At 40.4% G+C, this 20,988-nt stretch overlaps 3 protein-coding genes across 6 annotated transcripts in view; 1 reads left to right on the top strand and 2 right to left on the bottom strand.

Annotated features, from left to right (window-relative positions):
- LOC110834028 (uncharacterized) overlaps positions 1–8,175 on the top strand; it is a 31,367-nt gene extending 23,192 nt beyond the window's left edge. For all 4 annotated transcript variants that reach the window (XR_015535497.1, XR_015535496.1, XR_015535499.1 and 1 more), the window contains 2 exons: positions 2,486–2,702; positions 8,039–8,175. The gene's annotated coding sequence lies outside the window, so the exon portion shown is untranslated. The remainder of the gene's footprint in view (positions 1–2,485; positions 2,703–8,038) is intronic.
- Positions 3,881–10,631, bottom strand: LOC110834035 (ionotropic receptor 75a). Its single transcript, XM_022072788.2, has 9 exons — positions 10,504–10,631; positions 10,036–10,344; positions 9,409–9,524; positions 8,367–8,537; positions 8,049–8,257; positions 7,607–7,815; positions 7,195–7,457; positions 6,199–6,390; positions 3,881–5,806 (listed from the first exon to the last, which is right to left on the bottom strand). The coding sequence occupies exons 1-9, from the start codon at positions 10,537–10,539 to the stop codon at positions 5,641–5,643; spliced, it is 1,671 nt and encodes a 556-aa protein (XP_021928480.1). The 5' UTR covers positions 10,540–10,631; the 3' UTR covers positions 3,881–5,640.
- A 990-nt stretch (positions 10,632–11,621) lies between these two features.
- Positions 11,622–19,583, bottom strand: LOC110833983 (ionotropic receptor 75a). Its single transcript, XM_087350408.1, has 10 exons — positions 19,441–19,583; positions 18,601–18,767; positions 18,158–18,460; positions 17,728–17,843; positions 16,545–16,712; positions 15,659–15,861; positions 15,187–15,395; positions 14,309–14,586; positions 13,954–14,140; positions 11,622–12,926 (listed from the first exon to the last, which is right to left on the bottom strand). Exons 1-10 carry the CDS (start codon positions 19,526–19,528, stop codon positions 12,894–12,896), a joined length of 1,752 nt encoding a protein of 583 aa, XP_087206534.1. The 5' UTR covers positions 19,529–19,583; the 3' UTR covers positions 11,622–12,893.
- Between the last annotated feature and the right edge of the window lie 1,405 nt (positions 19,584–20,988).

A 20,988-nucleotide genomic window follows, 5' to 3' on the forward strand; every position in this document is an offset into this window, starting at 1 on the left:
ACAAGTAATAACTGTACCTAGATGGCTTGTGCAGTTTTTGTTAAAATCAAACAAAAATAATAGATATTTTAGATGAAGACCTTCATGCATTTGTGTGCATGAAAGTGACTGCATGGAGAATCGTCAGGCTGCCTTGGTATCGTTGTTACCTTGGAAATGCTTAGCCACTCGGACAATTCTGATGTCACTCGCTTCTTACACAAAAGTAAAATTCTGACAAACATACCAGACTTGTTATGGTACATGTATATTTCCTGATTTGTTTTATTATATGTGACCTATTATGTACAGTCTTAAAATTTTGTATGGTGATGAAGCTTTCAAAGTGTGTGACTTAAATGTTTTTTAATAACGTGGAGATTGTGTGCGATATTTACAGTGTAATAAAAATTATTAATTTTAATTTGTGAAATTTGTATATATGCATGTTATAAATGTAAATAAATACTCAATGTTCTTAGTATTAAAATTTACTGTACCAAATTTTTCAGAATTACAGAATTCAAGAAGTCATGCTTTTAATATTTCTGTATGTAAGAACTCTAAATTTATATTCCCAATTACAATTTTAATAACAATTCTGATGGCTCTGTATGAGAAATTGGCCTTCAAAATGGGTGAACATACTGCATTGAGTCTGTAGCTAATTATATGACTGGTTTATCTTTATGTGGGTCAGTTTATGTATATTCAGACTGACCATGAGAACCTATTTATAACAGATTTCACAAATGCATGATTTTTCTTCTGTGTGAGTGTGAATGTTGTGGTTTTTCTTGAGGTGACTAGTTTGTGAGAATACTTTCCCACATGTCACATGCCTGTGGCTTTTCCCCTGTATGGATGAAGTATTAAATGTCTTCATGTTATTGGCTATTGTAATGCCCCAAACATTTCCATTTCAATGAACTGTTCTGTTTTCTTCTTTCAGGCGTTTTTCTACAACTGTATGAGGTAGTGGTTTCTGTTGTTAATTAGTGAGATTTGCTTACATTTGATTAATTTTGTCTTGTGGTGGGTTCATATGTCCATCTGAAAGTTGCTTCACAGTTTTATTTTCGTTTGTAAACTACTCCAATTTTGACTGTTAACCACTCCCTGTGGTAATGTGTCTGAAGTCCCATCTCTTTAGAACAAAATGGAATATATTTATTATTGCAACTTTAAAAAATCAGCTGATTGGTTCAACATTGTTGCACATTAATTTATTTATGATGGGAACAGTTTGCTGTACCTGATCAAACAATTGCTTTACTTCTAGGCACCACGTTTAAGTGCCATTAGAATGCTCTGGCATTGGCCACTTCACATGGCTGATATTGATTGTATTTTATGTTGAAGAGGTTTGATTGATTGATGGATTACTGTCTTGTTTTAAGGGAATTATGTAGGTGAAGTGCAGGTAGTGTTACTAAAATACATCATAATGAATGGATTCAGGTAATTTTATAAATTGGATGCCAGCACTATAACCTCAAATAGTTAATTCTGTAACTCGGCTGGTATGATGTCTCTCTTCTCTGGTTTGTGGTAATAGTCTGATTGATGCTGCAGGATGTAATTGTTTGAAAGACAAGGTTGAAGATATTGCTAGATTATTTTATTCACTTGCAAAGGAAATTTTAACAGTACAACACTAATGTGTTATTCAGTTATTAGAAGAATTTTAAAAAGTAACTGATGAAATTATCAGGCTAATAAACCAGACCAAAGTAATTAGGCAAGTGATATATGCTCACAACTTCCGGGTGAGTGAATTTGTCGGCGATGAATGTCAAGAATCGCCTAATGTAATTGAGGCTTTAATATTTTAGTGCAGCATGGTTTTACCTGTTCACATTATATCATTTTCCTTATAGGCTTTTTGTTTGCAGTTAAAATTATTTCGATTCGTTGCTAGGGAACGCTTGGTGTCCCAGTTTCAAGTATAGATCGTAGTAGTCTTATGGTGCATAAAGCTTATTTTACGTCATTAGCCACAATGTTTGCAATACTTTAAAACAGGCCACTACCATTTCATACCATTTACTTCCTAACTCTCCCAATTTTTAGTGATGCTGTATCATCTGGTTTCCTTGGTTTAAGTTCGGCACTTCTCGCTCCTTGAAAAGTTACAAACGAGTTTGAAATAATTGACCAATAGGCTTCTAAATAAAATTCTAACAAACTTAAGGTCGGGGAGTTCGTGTTAGCCCGGCTGACACTGAAAAAGTAACGACTCCAGCCAGCGAGCCCCATGTTCGCCACTTAGTCCTGGCTTAACGAGGTTCTGGTTTCTGCGCACGCGCATTTACACTACAATTACGGGCTGGTACCTTCCAAGTATGAAAAATTCTTAACAGTTTGTTTAATTTCGAACAAAATGCTTAACCCCGCTTAAATGACATCTGGCACGCATTAAATTTCAGAATTTCCGTTTTGCCCGTCCTCAACCTGAGTTATTGGCTCCCTGATTTATTTGTTTGTTTGTTTATGTTCCTACTAGATGGCTGGATCTCCGAACCTAATCGGAATGAGAATCTCGATTATCCGAAGAGCTGACTGGCGTTTCGCAGCTGTTGATTTGTAGTCTTGTGTTTTGTGCTTGTGACGCCGTTCCAGCGAAGGAATGTTTCGAATAAGTTGACATTTTTAGAGAGAGTGGAAGTGTTATATTTATTTAATTGGAAGACATTTTGCCGAATCCAGCATGTGAAGAACAGGTAAGTTACAACTAATTCGGTGGGACATGAGCTGTGATTTTGTGTTGTGCAGTTTCAGCTTGTCTTTAGTTTTATACTAAGTGCTTTATGCGTAGCCATTAGACTTTTTGTCCTCTGTGAAATGGAAGAAGAGACTCTGACAAGAAATGACTGAAAAACTACCTGAAATGTGGATTATATTTAGATTAAAGCAGACTACAGTTTCGAATGTGTACTACGTGTGTGTTAGCCAAAGTTTGTCAACACACCGAAATTTTGTGGCCGCTTTCGAAAGTATGGAATTTCCTAATTTATACCCTTCACAAAATGTTATTAGGGTGATAAAATCGAGAACACCGGGATGAGCAGGGAATGTATCATATACGGAAAACGATCTGATATGCACAACAGTTTAATCGGAAAACGTAGATGGGTTAGAGCAGAGGTTCCCAAAGTGTGGGGCTCGGCGTGTTGTTTGTATGAAAAACTTTTTAACGAAATATGGAGAAACATTTTTAACATCCTTCGCTTGGTTGAGGCAGTTTAGCAGTGGCAGCCATCAAAACAAAGTATCGTTCTACGATGAACCTGGAAAACGACCTTGGAGTGGCCATTTCAAAACTCCACCCTCTGTATGATAAGTTATGTTCACAGAAGTAACCACGTCCATCCCACTAATCCAGGTATGAAGCGTATATTTTATTACAGTTTTTTAAATTAAATGCATTGAATAATATATACTAAATTATAAAAAATGTACACTCATAGCTAAATTTTATGTCAAATCTGTTTGCTTGCACTTGTTCTGGAAGGGGGACGTGGAACTTATGAATTGTTTTAAGGAGGGCGCAAGGTATAAAACTTTGGGAACCCCTGGATTAGAGGCAATTTGGGAGACCTAGTCGTAGATGGCAGGATAATGTTAGGATGGTTTAAAAGATATAGAGCGTGGACCGGATTTAACCGTCTGAGGATAGTGTTAAGTGATAGGGCTCTTGTGAACACTAATGAACTTACAGGTACCATAAAGGTATGACATTTCCTGACCACATGAGCGAAAGTTAGCTTTTCCGCTCCAATAAATTGTATCATTTCTGAAACATTTTATCTGGACATAAAACATAAGAGTGTTGATGGCTTTGATGTATTGTGAACGTTAGGAATCTGATTTGTCTCTCAGGTAATTAAGACACAAACGGTACTGGTGTATGCCTCTTGGTGGTATGGGACTGAATGGTTTAATAGGGCACTTGCAGCATTTATTTTGTTTTGTCTTTGGAATAAATACATAACCTCTTTAGAACAGAATGAGTGCACTCTTCTAATAGAGTACTTGTCGTTTCATATAGAGCAAAAACAGCTTGTAATGTAATCCTCGTACTTAAATATAAATATAAAGATACATTTAGTTCTATTATAATCATGTTTCTTAAATTCTGTGAGACTCTCTGCAACAATATGTTTAAAAAAAACACTGGCATTAGTGATAATGATAGATATTTCATTGTGAGCATCACATTCATATAAATTGTAAGCACTTTACTCACTACCAGCTTTGCCTTTGTATGAAATATGAAAATTCTTTGTAATGTTTGTCTCGTCATTGTACAATAGAAACATACTCTTATTAAGCAGTATTTTAACTTCTTGTGCTGTTTTCTGATAACCCATAATATGATACGAACTCTTTCGTACCATGCACAGATGCGACTAAACACAAGTGCAATCCATACATACAGTACAATTATAACTGCTATTATGAGTTTTATCATTGAATACAACACATTGAAACACTTTGAAATTAGTCTGGTGCACTCGTAGAATGCGAAAACGCGTTTTACAAAAATGTACATAATCTCAGTGTAGAATGTGTTAACCCACTCCAAAAAGAGACAAATTCTGAGATAAAACGCTGACACTCTCTGGAACATTAGTCTCGTCCTGTTATAAAAGGTATACGTGTTTGTTAACGTCGTCCGTATTCTCACAGCAAATTTACGAAGTCTCATTATCCTAGTGTTGTGAATTCAGTCCATAAATATACTTGACACGAAATACAATACGATGTCATCCGTGCGTGGAGTCTGTACGGACTCTTGATGAAGGAACTTCTTGGTACATGAATGAAACTTTATCGCGTTACTATTGCTCTGTGTCCTATAACTGTGGATCTTAATTCTGTTTTAAAAATAAGCCCCAAGGAAACATTACGTACGTTAGTAGTATTTGCTGGCTGTAGTTGGCATAACCCAGCTTTTTATATGGGTTGCGCTACCAGACGGAATGAAGTCACATATCTTGTCGGTTAAGCAGATTTAAATCTTGAGGCAGATGTCAGTAATTCATGAAGCGTTGAGACACAAGCTAGAAGTTCTCGAGGAAATAAGTTGCGAAATATTTATAATAATACGACGGAAGCATTTTACACTCGTATTAACTTAAATGTGGCTGTTCGTTTAATTCCTTGCAGATCCCTTAACTCTAAATAAGAACTTAATTGAAAACAGGTCTGTATCACAACATTTAATGCTCTTCCACTAGAATATCCAGTCACTGTCCGCTTTCAAAATGCTCCTGACTATAATGATCAGCTGGTTGCTTAACAGAATCGATTGTTTCAGTTGAGTTAATTATGAACCATTGAATTCAATGACATGTATTCATTATTTCAGCTAATACGAATTGTAAATTGTATTCCTGACAATACAGCGAGTCTTGGGCCACGTTTACAGACCTGCTTCTCATTACCATATGTTGAAGCTCTTTGTTTGTTAAGGGGTGTGTACAATTAACTTTTGCTGGAGAATAAAGTACCTCTGGGGCCGTATAGCATGGACTTCTGAAGTTAAGTATTTTTATTGGACTCAAAGAGATATACTTGCTTCTATTTCTGAGAGCCCCTATCATAAAGGCATATAGGGTGCATGGCGGTAAGCTGCACGCATTTTAAACTTCGACACTAGATAGGAGTGATCAGTTTCACGCTTCGGTCGCTTGACCCATGGTACCTATTGGGCGGGGCGGGACCCAGCTGGTCTGGGCGAAGAGAAACATCAGTGTCCCTGACCAGGTGTTCTTCCCTGTCATCGAAGGTCACGACAGAGTTCTTGTAGCTGTGGAGAGTCCTGCAAAACATGCTGAAAATCAGTTTTAAAACAGGCATCGGACCGTTCATATGTATAAATACACATACAAAGACGTTCCCCGCGTATAAAATTTCTGCATTGCTGGAAACTCTGGCTTGAACCTTTACTGTGTTACGCGCATGAGATGACGCGCTTGAAAATGCCAGCCTCGTTTGCTAAGAATGCCTTTGATACTTGAGACGTTCAGTGAAAAGAAGGATCTCCAACTGTGTCTTGCTGTCCAACATGTTTGTGAATTACTAAAATATGCAAACAAAAGAACTCAGCTGGATTATCCCACTTGGAAAGGAATTATATTTCTTTGGCTATTTTACGAAGACTGGCTGAAAGAATTAAAAAGAAAATTGTAAAATGGTTCTGGCGATATTTACATTGTCAGGAACTCCATCAGCAGCACAGCTCCGGAAAACAGCAAGCCACATGCTAGCATTAGCAGCGCGGCGTAGCAGTCGACCAGGCCCACACTCACAAACATGGAGCCTCGAGTCACGCACTTCGGCTTCGTCTGGTAAAAGCGCGAATTTTCCCGGTGCTGCAGCCCGAACTCTTTCACCTTCCGGTATCTGTAAGGAACTCATATTATCTGTACACCCAGAAGAATGGAAGACATTTTGATTCGGTTTGAATCTCCTTAACAGCATATACCTGAAGACGGAAATGTCTGATTTGACTCCACTCTTCCCGAAGGGTTAGAAAATTGTTGCGTATCAAATAGGCGCAAAGAACGCGAGATAATTTTATCTCGATCAAAGTCAAAGCCAGTGGCGTTGGAGTTATCCTTGTAGATGAGGAGGTAAATATGGAGGATTTCCTGCTTGGTGTGCGACTGGGGATTTCTCGTCGTCATGTTTGTACCTAGTAATGCATTTAGGTGGAAACGTAGTTTACGTTATTGTTGTTCGATTTTAATTAAAATTATAAAGTTTTGAGAGATTTTTAGTAAACCTACCCAGCATGAAATTTAATGAAAATTCGTTTAGTAATTGTCGAGTAATTACAGATTGGAGGAGGCAAACCTTATAAACACATTTGATATATTTTAATTGCGAAAATGCCAAAAAGAATTGAATGTAATAAATGTGTCATTTTACCTGATTGCAAAAAGAAGAGAAGGAAAGAAAAAATAAATGAAATTACTTCATTAATTGTGTAACAGTTCGTTGCAGAGCGCTTCGAGAATATCGTGATTTTGAGGTTGAATTAGTGGAGAGAAAGGATGCGTGTATTTACCGTCTGAGAGAGGAATTGAGTTTTTTAAATTTTAACACAAAAATTACACATGAATGAACCAGGTTCAGATTTTATGTTGATTGCTCTTTGTACCACTAAACCGGAAATCTTTCTTTATTTATGAAGATGTAACTCACGCCACTGAGAGAATTTCCGTCAAGGGCGTTGTTTTGCTGACGCCGACCCATGGCTCCACAATCTCAATGAGAAAGTTGATTGTCTGCAGACCGCACTTCTCTTCGTCTAGGAATGTGTCGGAGATCAACTCGTACCCAGGGCCCAACTCCATGTGGAAGGCAAACAGTCCCTTCCGCAGTTTCTCCACGCCTTCTTCCAGACTCATGAAGCGGTCAGCGCCCACTTTATTGTAAATCGCACGACGAATGGGGTCTGAGGCAGCCTGAAGTTAAAGTGTCGCGAGCCCATGCATAAGCTAGATGGTTCAACAGGATGGAATCCAATGGCGGATTCTTGTAGATATGATAATGAATGAACCTTTATGTTTCACTATTGCGAGTAATTAATTGATCAGTAGCTCAGGTAACGTACTGGAAAGTAGTGTCTGTTGTAGACCACGTCTTCCACCCCGAGGGTGAGGCCACTATTGAGCAGGTCCTTCAGAGTTCGGATGGCGTCCGTGGACGATTGAAGGAGGGCCACAATGCAGGCAGAGTAGGCCGTGTACAGGAAGATGACAGTTGTGAAAAGAACGAACAGAACTATCCTGCCGGGCATGCTCTCAGCCTCCACCGTTGTGCCTGCGAGGATAAGATAAAGACGGGTCTTCAAGAAATTGTTGGTTAACAGACCTTGGAACAGCTGAGCGAGTATCGTCTTGCGCCACTGATTTATATTCGGACGAGCAGTCGGACGCTGTACCAAGGTTTTATGATAAAAGTCTAATAGGCCACGAGGGTCTATTCGAAACTTATTTTAATTGGCATAGTCACGGCTCATAAAAGTAATTTTATGTTGTTTCAGGGACCTGTACCTTGTTGACAGACGGCGCCCAGGGACAGGAGTGTAATATCGCTCCCAGTCACTTCGTCTCTTCGCTTCTCGCACTTTAACGCGAAGTATAGGCTTGCACCTGCGACAGCGATGAGGGCAGCGCTGGCCAACCAGACGGAACGACTGAACGGGAGAGTGAAGATGTTCGTCACGAAGGAGAGCGGTGGTTGGCGGAAGATGAAGGCGTTCCTGAAATGTCACATGGTAAGATCTGTGAAGCTTTTGATTATATTGAAACCTCTGTCATAGTATTCGGTTTATTCAGGAGAATTATACCATTAGATACCAATCAGCTCACCTCGTAACTGAAGTCGAAGCAATGTATCGCACGAAGGGAATCCGCTCTTTCGTGACGAACATGCCTGTAGCCCCGATGTCGGCCTCCGACCTCTGAAGGTAACCGGTCAGACCGCTCCAGTTCCCGGCGCTGTCCGGGTAGCCCCAGGTGTCAACTACGGTCGTCTCCACACTGCAAAGTGAATGGAATAGATTGTGATGACGGAGACTGAGTGACATTCGGGTCTAAACACTTGCTGCTTCCGTGGTTTTATATGTCCTACTGCGACGCCGAATTGGTCGCAAACAAGAGTTTCCTACCCTCAGTCACAAAGTCGCGGTTAAATATTACAAAGTCTTCTGATGACCCTTCGCCACAACTCTAGTTCTTCACTTCTGATGGAAGTTTATTAATATTGAAAAGAGGTTGCATTTATCCCACCATCGCATGCAACACCAGCGTTTTTTATTCTACTCGTAACAAGCAGAACCATAAATATAGAAACGATACATTTTCTTCTTTCCTAAAAACCATTCTGAATCTGTATTTTAAGCTTCAGATTGCTTGAAGTGTCATGACATTTCCCCATGTTTAATATCTTTTATCAGTTCTTGTGATCCATATGCAAATATACCTGTCTCTTCTCAAGGATTGTTCTCGCAAAAATTTAGATGTAATGTGATTTGCGATTGTGCGTCCATCATTTGTCTTCATGTTCGGTTAAGCAAATTACAGACTTGTTGATAGTACAGCTACACGATGTGTGAGCATGCAATTTCGAAAAAAATATTTCAAATTAGTTTAATGTGTAATAGTGTTAATTACATTGTATAACACGTACCAATTTTTTTTCTTGTGCCATGAACAGTTTTGATAAAATTAGCTCAAAGTTAAAATCTGCAGAGAACCCAGTAATACCACGTGTCGATGTTTTTTTTTTAATTTTGACGCTGCGTGATCTTCTAGGTGGTTACCAACGTTTCAGAAGTTAGTTTTGCCTCCCTCTTCATGATCGATATCGCAACGTAGCCACTGTGAGAACCTGAAATCTCAAACCCAGTACCTTGCATTAAGAACATCCACGATGTGATGGAACAGGACGTCGTTCACCTTTGTAATTGTGTCGATGTGTTTGTTTATGGTGTCGGACAGGTGGTTCAGGGTGTCGTTGTTGGTGACCTGCAAGCATTGACAAGTGTCTGCGGTCACTCGGTCGCGTCAGCAGAAACTCTCAAGTGATTTATTGTAACGGACTTCGTCTTAGATTACTCATTTTTTCATTTGCTTTTAACCCTGGAATTCATAGCGTGGTTAATATATATGTGTATATATATATATATATATATATATATATATATATATATATATATATACACACCTACAGGTTTACTTTTGATTTTGTTAGCCATGGAGTACTTCGGAATATGTTCACGCGGAACATATTGTCCGTGAATCGGAAGAAAAATGCAGAACTGTAAAATGTTTTCATTACCCGCCTTTTCCATTCGAAATTGGGGAATTTATTGATCTGTAACATTTGGCACAAGAATCGATCGGTCTGAGACAAAAAAGCTACAACGAGGTTTCGAGAAAGTAATCAGTATTTTCAAAATTTGATAGCTGACAATGAAAAACGGTCATAATCAGGGTTTCATATCCTTAACACTTCGTAACATCTAAATGACCATACCACCATGACGGCCTTGAGGACCGATTTGTGGATATTCGTCCTCCGAACTGACAGTATATGCGACGAGGTAGGCTCAACGCCCGCGGCATCGAGCTGCCAGGTACCCGTCTCGCCCCAGACCAAACCCTCGCGAGTTCCTCGTTTGTAGACTTCCATCAGCCTGAACCTGTTCTCAGAGACTCGGCGCCCGACCACGACATCACTGTCCAGCAGCAAATTCAGACCCAGCAACATATCTGTGTCTGAAAGCTTGGAGCCCTCTAGAAGCAGCCATCGGAACTGAGTACGAAACAGATCCAGTGAATTTGCCTGTGGAATACAAAATATATCACGCGGTGGTCAGATTGTTGTTGCACATTTTACCGAAAATATCTACCAGAAGTTGAATATTTTCAAAAAATTTTCGACATAGAAACTTGGATCTCTTTTTGTATGGTATTGTTTCCAAAATATTGTAAGGAACTCTACCTCTTTAAGTATAGCGCTCGTTCCCTGGCAGGCCATGTCCACAACGAATGTCACGTGTCTGTTCCTCGATGTTGCTCGGAGCTGAGTCACAGAATCTTGGACAGTCGTTTGAGTCGAGAGTAAAACGTTCTCCTCTGACAGATAGCGCACAAATCCATGGACATTTTCTGCAGTGGACACACCAAAACAACGTTCTGCAGATCTTTAAAATTGCCTACAACTAATACGTGATCTATCAGTGTCGTTCACAACTCTTTATTCTAATGCAGAATGATCCGAAATTAAGGTAACAGAACTGGAGGGAAATTAACTTTATTTGAGAGCATGGGACTCATAGTGGCTCGTCAAGGTCTGTATATCGTGCAGATTGCAGCCCAGAACTACGACTACTTTTTAACAACCCAGTAACGTTAACATTTACAAACGTAGATTAAGATCAAGTTCTGTTACTTCTTAATTTTGACCACTCTATATTATTAATGTCAGGTATCAGGCGTGACTATCACGAAAACAGATGAATTGGTTCATAAATCTAGCGGGGACCTATAAGCAGGCTGGCACGTAGGACTCCTTAAGGCAAAAGCATGTCTTTCCTCTTAAGATACAATATATTTTCACTTGCATAGGTGCATGTAGCCTAAATCATTTGCCAGACCTGATCGCCATAGTCGCCGGACTTCGCATCAAGTGACTTCTGAGTGTTTATGGTTCGTTTGTCTATCATCTGTTTTTTTTTTCCTTCCATTTGATAAATTTTGTGACTGGCGATTTTCTCTTTTGTTGATTATTGGTATCTTTCCTGTCCATACTTTGAACTCAAAGTGCAGAATTAACCCTTTTCTGTGTTCCTTATGCGAATGTATCTGCGGTTAATTGATACGTCTCTTGAACCATAACCAAGATCCATGTCTCATCACCGGAATGGAGGACAAACTCGCAATAAGTCGATCCACAAATATAACTAATAAATCGTTAACAAATGTAACAAAGTTCAGACGTTTGGCAACAGTAGTAACAAATCAGAATTGCGTTAACGAAGAAATTATGAGAAGATTAAATTCGGAGAATGCTCGCTACCAATGACTTTATGATATTCTGTTTCATGGACTCCTGTCTAAATGTAATTTTACCCGTTGTCTCATATGAGATATTTCGTCCTAAAGGAAAGAACGGATATTGAGGATATTTAAGAAAAAAGGTGTGAGGAAAATATTCGAGCCTCAGGGACAAGACGTAAGAGGAAAATGGAGAAAAATACGGAATGAGAAACTTCATAATTTGTACTCTTTCCCAAATATTTTTAGGGTGATCAGATAAAGAAGGGTAACATTTCTGGTATATGTAGCACTCATAGGCGAGATGGCAAATGCAAATTTTCAGAAACATTTTACTTAGAAAACTTCATATGCGAGACTATGGGGAGATCTAAGTGTAGAGGGGGGATTACTTTCAAATGGATAATAAAGTCATAGGGTGTGAGGATGTGAACTGGATTAAACCAACTCAGGATAGGGTCCAATGGTGGACTGCTGATATCAACGATAAGGGGCGGTGAATTCCTTGATCAGACTCTGTACGGTCTCTTCTCTGAAGCGCCTTGGCGCCGACGAGTTACCTGTCTCCCAACATATGAACGCGCTGACGGGGGCCGCAGGAGTCCGGAAGCGCAAGGCCGCGCCGATGAAAGCCATCGTTAAGAAGTCTCTGGCTTGACTGCCGGTTGCGAAGCAAAGCATGATCACAGTGAGGCGAGACATGTTGGCCACGACACTGCAGTGAAGAGTAGTCGAATCTAGTCGCAGTGCGGCTTTCCTGCCTCAGAGGGCTTGAAAAGTGTCTAAAATAGGCTACGACCACTTTCTCGCCTGTCCCAGCCGTGTTTTTTCTCAACCACACTAGCCGATTGTTCTCTCAGGTCTCATTTAATTGTACGTGACTCCAGTTTTTGGTACGCTAGACAGACTGAATTGTACCACAGAAATTCCGTGTTATCTGGGAGGTTCGACTAGTTATACGCTGTCGTATCACGGAAATCGAAACCGAAGTTGATTCACATCAATTTTGAGGAGGGGTCACTAGTTCAGTACACACCATTATGCCTTTGTAAATAACGAAGCTGCATTGTGAGTATGTGGCGACACGAGATGACGTGGAGAGTTTGTTTGTCGGTTTTATTTACTTTAGTGTCGTCTACAATCATTGTAATTAGATTCTAAACATGCGAAAGCATCATAATGCTTGCATTTTTGCTGACTATCGACCTCCATTTGTATTATTTATCTCCACAAACGCATAGCTCATCTCGTAGATGTGCGCTACTGTGTTTTGGTTTACGAACATACAGGAAATATAGAACCTCATGTTAGTTGCTGTAAAAGTTACGTTGTGCTCTACTGAGCGAGTTTCCTGCATCTCTTGTTTGCCTGAAATTATAACCATAACAAATTATTTAGTTTTCTTCTGACATAAGAGAGAGAAGCGTTATAATTTTTATTTTTGAAATGTTGTTTGAGTGATGAGCGGGATAGTATAGCATGAATGGAAGAAAGGATAAACGTATACAAAATTTTATTAGGATAACCTTGAAATCAGAGACCAGTTGAGAGAATTCTTACGAGTTGTTACACAATGTGGTCTTGTAGGTAGGTAACTAGAGTTTTGAAGGAACATACTGCCTCTATCTTTAACCCTGAAGATGAAGACTAAGAGTAAACGAAAAATAATATGACAATGCACATTAAACAAATAGGATTTGGATTGGATTCATCTGACACAGTACAGGATCTGGTCTACTGGCGGGTTATTGTGAGCGCGGTAATTGAACTGCTGGTTTAACTATTTGCACGACTATCAGTCTATGGCAGAGGTTCCCAAACTTTTACATCTTGCGCCCTCCTTAAAACATATCATAAATTTCACGCCCCCTTCCAGAACAAGTGCAAGCAAACAGATTTTTCATAAAATTTAGCTATGAGTATACATTTTTTTTTTATAATTTAGTATATATTATTCAATGCATTTATTTAAAAAGCTGTAATAAAATATACGCTTCATACCTGGGTTAGTGGGATGCGTCTATAACTGTACGTAGATTTATATCGCCGTTTACTTCCTAAAACCGCGGATGGTCTACGATTCTGAATTCTACAGCACTGTAAGACAACTAAACCAAGCAAAGGATGTTAAAAATGTTTCTCCATATTTCGTTAAAAAAAGTTTTTCATACAAACAACACGCCCCCCAAGAAAACCACTCCCCCCCACACTTTGGGAACCTCCGATCTATGGAGATAAAACCAGACTCTGCTGGTATTTCATCCGAATAGAACCAGATAATTATGGCGGTCTGAGATACATCGGTGTCGTAATTTGCAGGCAGCGCAGTGAAATTTATGACATCACGATGGGTTGTTTGTTACCAGAGAGTCGATTAGTAGGCTGCTGACCTTACCACTATCTCTGCCAGAAGGAGCACTAGTGACAGAAGCATCCCGTACACCAGCACCAGCAGCGCAGAGTAGCAGTCCACGATGCCCACACTCACAAAATTACTTCCGCGACTTGCACACTCAGGTTTTGCGTGGTAGAACCGCAGGTTTTCGCGTTGTTGCAGCCCCCGTTCGTGCACCTTTCGGTAGCTGAATGAGGGGTAATACATTAGACTTGTTATTACCAATACCCGATAAATTAAATCGTGAAAACTAAAATTAAACCTAAACTAAAAGATGATAGTGGCGTTTCTTTACACCAGATGTAATAATGACACTGCCATGACTCGAGAATGGGCTGTATCATATGGGACATACCCGATTGTGAGTATTTCCTTGAAGGGCGTCTTCTTGCTCACTGCCACGAATGGTTTGGGAATCTCCGTAAGAAATGTGATTCTCTGCAGGTTGCATTTGTCCTCCTCGAGAAAAGTGTCCCAGATATATTTGTAGCCCGGTCCCAGCTCCATGTGGAAGGCAAACCGACTTGTCCTTATCCTCTTGATGCCATCTTCAAGGGGCAGGAAATTCTCTGGTCCCGCTGGGGGGTTTACCTTCCGGGTATAAATGGCATGCCGTATCGGATCGCTTACTGCCTGGAACAAGAGTTACTTGACATGAACAATCACGCAAAGCTTGTAGATCTCGTTGAGGGTTTGTGCCGTTTTTAAGAATTTTGATGAAAGTAGATTTTGTGTTCTTGTAAGCAGGAGTTAATGCCAACCATTTGTCAGCTGTCCGCGACAGTTTATAGAAAATAATCAGTCCCCGATGTATCCGGCCGGAATGCGGGTTAGCTAGAGTTGTTATGAAAGAGGCTGAGATTGGGCTAGAAATCCACTCGTTGAAATAACAAGGAGTTGCGAGGATGATATTAAAAAGGAACGTAGGGACATAGGTCGGTAGAATGGGCGATGCTTAGTGGCAGGCTGTGGTAGTGACCCTTCAGGTCAATCGCAGCCGTGTCACAGCCAGGTCCTGGATAAATCCCAGGACGTTCCGTGCCAAGTGTCATTAGGGTATGTTTTTTCGAGTACTTCTGTTTCCCCTCTGTCGGTCTTCACCAGGGGTCGCATTGCCTAATGTTATTGGACATCGGTTGGCTTCACTAGTCTATACAGTAAACAAATTGAAACCAAAACGTTCCCTGAATTAACAACATTTCCTCCAAGCTAGGCAATTGAAGTGTTCTGTACCTTGAAATAATATCTGTTGTAGACTATGTCGTGGGCACCCAGGCTGAGGTCGCTGTCGAGCAAGTCATGCAAGGTTCGTATGGAGGTCGTGGAGGACTGGAGTAGAACTACGATACTGGCAGAGTATGAAGTGTACAGAAAAATCACCGCCACGAAGAGGAATATGGTGATGATGCGGCCGGAAAGTCCTTTTGCTTCCATCGTCGAGCCTAAAGGTAGGAAGTTTTTTCAAATTATTGCCCGTTTGTAGCTTAGTAACTGTCATAGTTACTTGTAAGTTCAAATATTTCCTTCACAAGTAAATGCCAAAGCGTTAAACATATGGAGATAAGGCTACGTATGTCTCACTGCTTCACCACGACAGTAAAAAAGACGATATAAAATGTGGACGTAGGGCTGCTGGTTAAATTGACTTTTTTATTGAAGTTGGCCCATTGTTTTCCAAATGTGAGCTTACACAGGACCCGCTTACCCTGTTGGCACACAGCGCCCACTGCAAACAGTACCATGTCGCTCCAGGTGACTTGTCTGTTCTCCCAGTTGATCGTTCCATGCAGCAGAAAGCCCGCGACGGTGATAAAGCCAACACTGGTCAGCCACACATTACGACTGAACGGCAAAGTGAAGATGTTGGCCACGAAGGATAACGGTGGCTGTCGGAACAGGAACCCGGATCTGCAAGTTTAAAACTCTTTTCGATTAATACATAGCTGGACCGACGGAGATGCGGGGATATCCTCTATTTGCGTCTGCGCTGTATTATTATGCTATGTTTGTACTTCTGCCTGTGTTTGGTTGAGATCGTTTTATAATGGGGTGCTAAGAACATTTTAACTAAGCGAGAGGAGGGTTAGGGGCTGTGGATTAGATTTTCTGGTCCAGGATATGGACCGGTGGTGGGTTTTTCTGAATATCGCCATGAATCGTTTGTTCACAGGAAAGGCGGGAGTTTATTGGCTATTAACTTCTCAAGAAGTAAGTAACAATAGGATGAAGAAAATTGCATAATGAGGAACGTTATAATGTTCTATAGGACTACAATAAATCTTGTTTGGGTAATTAGGATCAAGAGGATGAGATGGTGAGAAATGCATACTGAATTATAGTCTGTAAATTTGAAGGGAAGATACAATTTGGAAGACGTAGTCTTAAGCGAGAAGATAATATTAAAATGGATCTTAAAAGTGTTTGAGAATGTTAACTGGATTGATCTGTCTTAGGATAGGATCCAGTGATAGGATGTTACGAATACAGTAATGAATTTTCGGGTTTCATAAACGCATGGAATTTCTTGAATAGCTGAGTGACTGTACCTTTGTAAAAAAACGGTATCTGCTCCAAGGAATTAGTCAACTCACTCACTATCTGTGGTTCCCGCGATATAGGTCATGAACGGAAGTCGATTTTTGGTGACGAACAACGCAGTGGCCCCGATATCGGCGTCCCCTCGCTGCAAATATCCTGAAAGTCCAGTCCACGAGCCGTTCACGTCATAGCCCCACGTGCCGACGACCGTCATTTCAACTCTGTCACAAGGAAACCGTTTGGCTTGATCCTTAATATTCTAATGGTACTTAAAATTACTAATTATAAATTTCTTTTGCAATGCAAATACCCTGATGGTGCAAGTGCCCAGTTATAATAATATAGAGTTTTGCCACTAGATGGCAGGAGCTGCTGTTCCGTCGCCATGATCTTCAATCCTCATAAAAGGGTAATTAAAATAATCGTTTGGTACACAAAGGTTCATATCACTGCAGCCATGATGCCAACGAAGCCCTGCGTTACCGAGTAATGGGGATGCAGCCATTAGGCCTACATTGAGATGTCGAAGGACTGTGGCGTGACATCCGTGTTTGGAGCTGTAAAACACTTGGATTTTTTAGCGCTTAAAAGGAACGTGATTCGTCTCTTAAATTAATCGACGAATTTATGTTAAATATTGTTTTGAGGACCGGTAGCTAAAGTTGGAGGGCAAATGTAATTTTGGGTTAGAAGTAGACCTGCGTAGTTACGTATTTAAATAGTAATTGAATTTTATAATTTAACCATTAAAAGTCGAAGCTCGCCTGAGTATTTTATGATTCAGTCCGTACCGCTAAGAAAACACCGTACTTCACTATAACAGAGATTATTTTGTTAATGATGTCAAAGAAAATAATCCTTGTTTAAAGATGGCTGCCTTCTGGGTTGTTGCGCCGTGTAGTCTGGTAGAAGTTTAGCGACGTTTCAGAGGTCCTAGCTGCCTCCATCATCAGGGCGATCGCCATCTTCAGACTTACCGCCGTGAAAACCTCGAATTTTGCTGTTTTGTTTCCATAAATGCTACTTCAGAAGAGGCTGTGATTCCTCCGGGCCGTTGTGTCAAAGCAGAAGAACGGAATTTCGCAGCACTGGAATGAGGATGATATTTGGACCTGACATGGAATTTGAGAAAGTACGTGACGAGGAGTTTCATGCTTTTCATCTGTTGACTGTTGTTAGGATGATAAATACACGGGGTAGGTGAGAAATGCAGGCCGTTGAAGACATCAAGAGTACCTTGCATTGACGATGTCTGCTACGTGGCAGAATATCGCGTAGTTCAGTTTGCTGATTGTGTCAATGTGTCTGTCGGTGGTGTCCTTCAGGTGGAGTAAACTGTTGTTGTTCGTCACCTGCCAACAACATCGGTATCGTTTATTTAACTGTAACTATCGGACAAAAATGTGGCGGCCATGTTGGTGAAATTAGTAAAGACAAATTTCGGGTAGAGTAGTCTACATGTAGATTGAACCTCTGTTATGTGCACAGTTGGAGAAGAATTCATATTGAATTCTGTTCTCCATTTGGCAACGAAACTGCTAGTCTCAGCGTGATGATGTCCAAAACTTTGTCCGCGAAAATTTATAATTAGTTTGAAATTTACGAAAGACTATGGTCCTGTTACTTCGTTTATAGGTCTTAAGTAAGAATCATTTATGTGTCTTACCACCATGACAGCCTGTAAGACAGACTTTTGGAGATCTGCTCTTCTAGAAAACTTTACGGGTGAGGAGGTCAGCCGAACGCCACGCCCCTGGCTCCAGTCACCGATAACTGTCTTTATGAGTGTTTCGTAGGATCTCCGTTTGTACATCTCCACTAAGAGGACTGTTCCGTCAGACACGCGCTCTGCCACCACCACGTCGCTGTACAGCAAAATGTTGAGGTCCTCAAGCACGTCCTGGGTTCGTGTTTGGTTCCCTAGCAATATCCACCGCCTCCGTTCATCGAATAAATTCAGTACATGAGCCTGCAAACCACGAGAAATTAGTGAGTTCAAATCCCTCCTGTTTCTTTGTAATAAGCGTACTAGCGTGTGCTTACAATCGTTGGTTTCTGAACCGCCAGCCACTTCAAAGTAAACGATTAAAACATCGGCGTTAGTGTCACCTTATGGAGTATGGCGCGTGAGTCCTGGCAGGCCATGTCCACGATGAATGTCATTTGTCTGTCCCTCTCTGTTGTTTGGAGCAGAGTCTCGGCACCTTGGATCGTCGTTTGAGTTGTAAGTAACACGTGCTGATCCGACAGATGGCGCCAAAGTCTTAAAATATCGCCTGGAATAAATTGTAAAAATTATTGAGCATTTTTAACCATTTTAATCAGGTCAGTTGTTTGTAAGGAAATTTAGGTAAGGCAAAGATAACGCTTCTTTTGTGTCTAACATGATGAAAGTGTGGTCAGCATGAAGCTCCGGTCGTCTTTCCTTTTGCTGGTTGGTAGTAGTTATTATAGTGGACACACTGGTAAAGAAAGAGTTCAAATGCTTCTATCGAGTGTGAAACTCGAATTTTGTTCTTAAGAAATATAGCTGCCGACTTCATAGTTTTGTTGCCTTTTTGAAGTCCAAACAACAAATTTAAGGGGGGGAAACAAAGCTAATATTTGAACAGTGAATTTTCCCAAGTAGTACCTGATCGTGTTTCTGGTAAAAGTAGGTTGGAAACAATGTAAGGCGTCCCGAAATTGAGAAGGTAGAGCGACGAGACGCTCATCTAAATAACATTTAAAGATTCGGTTTCTACCTCAAAGAAAACGTAACAAAAGGCTTTTTTCGGTTCGGAGTTTGAACTCTGGTTTTTGAGTCTCTGAGGTGTAGTTTGTATTTGCATTCTAATTCCTTGTGCTTATAAAACATTACTCTTTTTCATTTTCTTAATATTTAAGTTGCAAACCGCTTGATGTCTCTTTCAACTTCGAAGAAGTCCATAATACAGTCTGCGAGTTTACCGGACTTGCAGCAGACAAAAGCGCCTACGACGGCCGGTGGAGACGCCTTCGAAATGTCGCCGATGAAAGTCATCGTTGCAGAATCCATTGGCTGGCTTACTGCTGATAGGCACAGTAGCCAATATATGGCATAGAAGAGCAGCACGTGCGTCCTGAAACGATAACTTGATAGTAGGTCAGCTTGTCAAGAACTTCCCTGTCTGTATTAACATCTTTTAGAATCGGAAAGTTTGTAACTGATTTTAATTTTGTCTAAGATCCGTATATCTCAGATTAGGTTTCAAAATTTATTAGATTATTGAACCAAAATGTATTTATTCTGTGCATGCTACTTGCTTCGTCCATCTCATGCCAGTAAGAGGAGAGTGAATTTGGAGGCGGCAGAAGGGTTGTGTAGTTGATACAGTGTAATTCCTGAAAGGACTAGAGTAAGGAATTGTATCGATATCCTCGAAATCGTGATAACGTGACTGATTGGTATTCTCCAAAACAAAATGGTGCAGTATGAAGTAGACTGTGTTTTATTCAAAGCGTGGGAACATTGCTCTGTTTCTAGAATCTATTAATGATACTCTTTGTGACATACCTTCATTTTTCTGGATAATTGTAGGCTATTAGTTGTAAGTGCATATTTTGAAGTAAAACAGGGGGTTTACTACAGTTGCTCTAATGTAAGCCTTCAGTGTTACATGTTTCATAATCTGCAGGAATTTCGTTGACTGAAAAGTTAGGTTTCTGCTGTTTAATATTTCAAGAATTTTAACGTAGAATGTTAACCATAACATTATTTTCTAAGGCAGTTGACCCCTTCTGATCATCTTATTCCCGTCTCGGTCAGTCAAGACATAATGTCTCTTATCTGTTGATAAGGATTCAGAAAAAACTGAGTACATGTTAGTATCTCGTCGTCAGCAGACAGGCGAGCAGAATTATCTTAGGGTGGCTAATAAATCCTTTGAAAGTGTTACAAAGTTCAAATACATGGGAACAACAATAACAAAGAAAAATGATGCTCATGAGGAAGTTAGGAGGATACGAAATTCCGGAAATGCTTGTTACTTCTCAGTTCAAAATATTTTGTCTTCCTGTCTGATTTCTAAGAACCTGAAAATTAAAGTATACAAAACAATAATTTTGCCTGTTGTTTTGTATGGGTGCGAAACATGGTTTCTCACTCAGAGGGAGGAACACAGATTGCAGGTGTTTGAGAACAGGGGGTTGAGGAGGATATTTGGGCCTAAGAGGGAAGACGATGGGACATGGAGAAAACTGTTATCAGGGTTATTAATTCAAGAAGAATGATATGGGTGGGGCATGTAGCGCGCATGGATGGGACAAGAGGTGTGCACCGGCTACTGGTTGGGAAACCTGAAGGGAAGAGACCGCTGGGGAGACCTAGACGTAGATGGCAGGATAATGTCAGGCGGGATCTATGGGAGATAGGAGTTGAAGGAAACTGGATTTTGTTGGCCCAGGACAGGGTCCGGTGGAGGGCTTTGGTTAATTCGGTGATGAACCTTCGGGTTCAGTAAGCCATCTAGTTAGTTA

This window comes from Zootermopsis nevadensis, unplaced genomic scaffold (genome assembly GCF_977971745.1).
Source record: "Zootermopsis nevadensis isolate Lab colony 2312 unplaced genomic scaffold, Znev_1.0 Znev_ptg000017l, whole genome shotgun sequence".
NCBI classification, from domain to species: Eukaryota; Metazoa; Arthropoda; class Insecta; order Blattodea; family Termopsidae; genus Zootermopsis; species Zootermopsis nevadensis.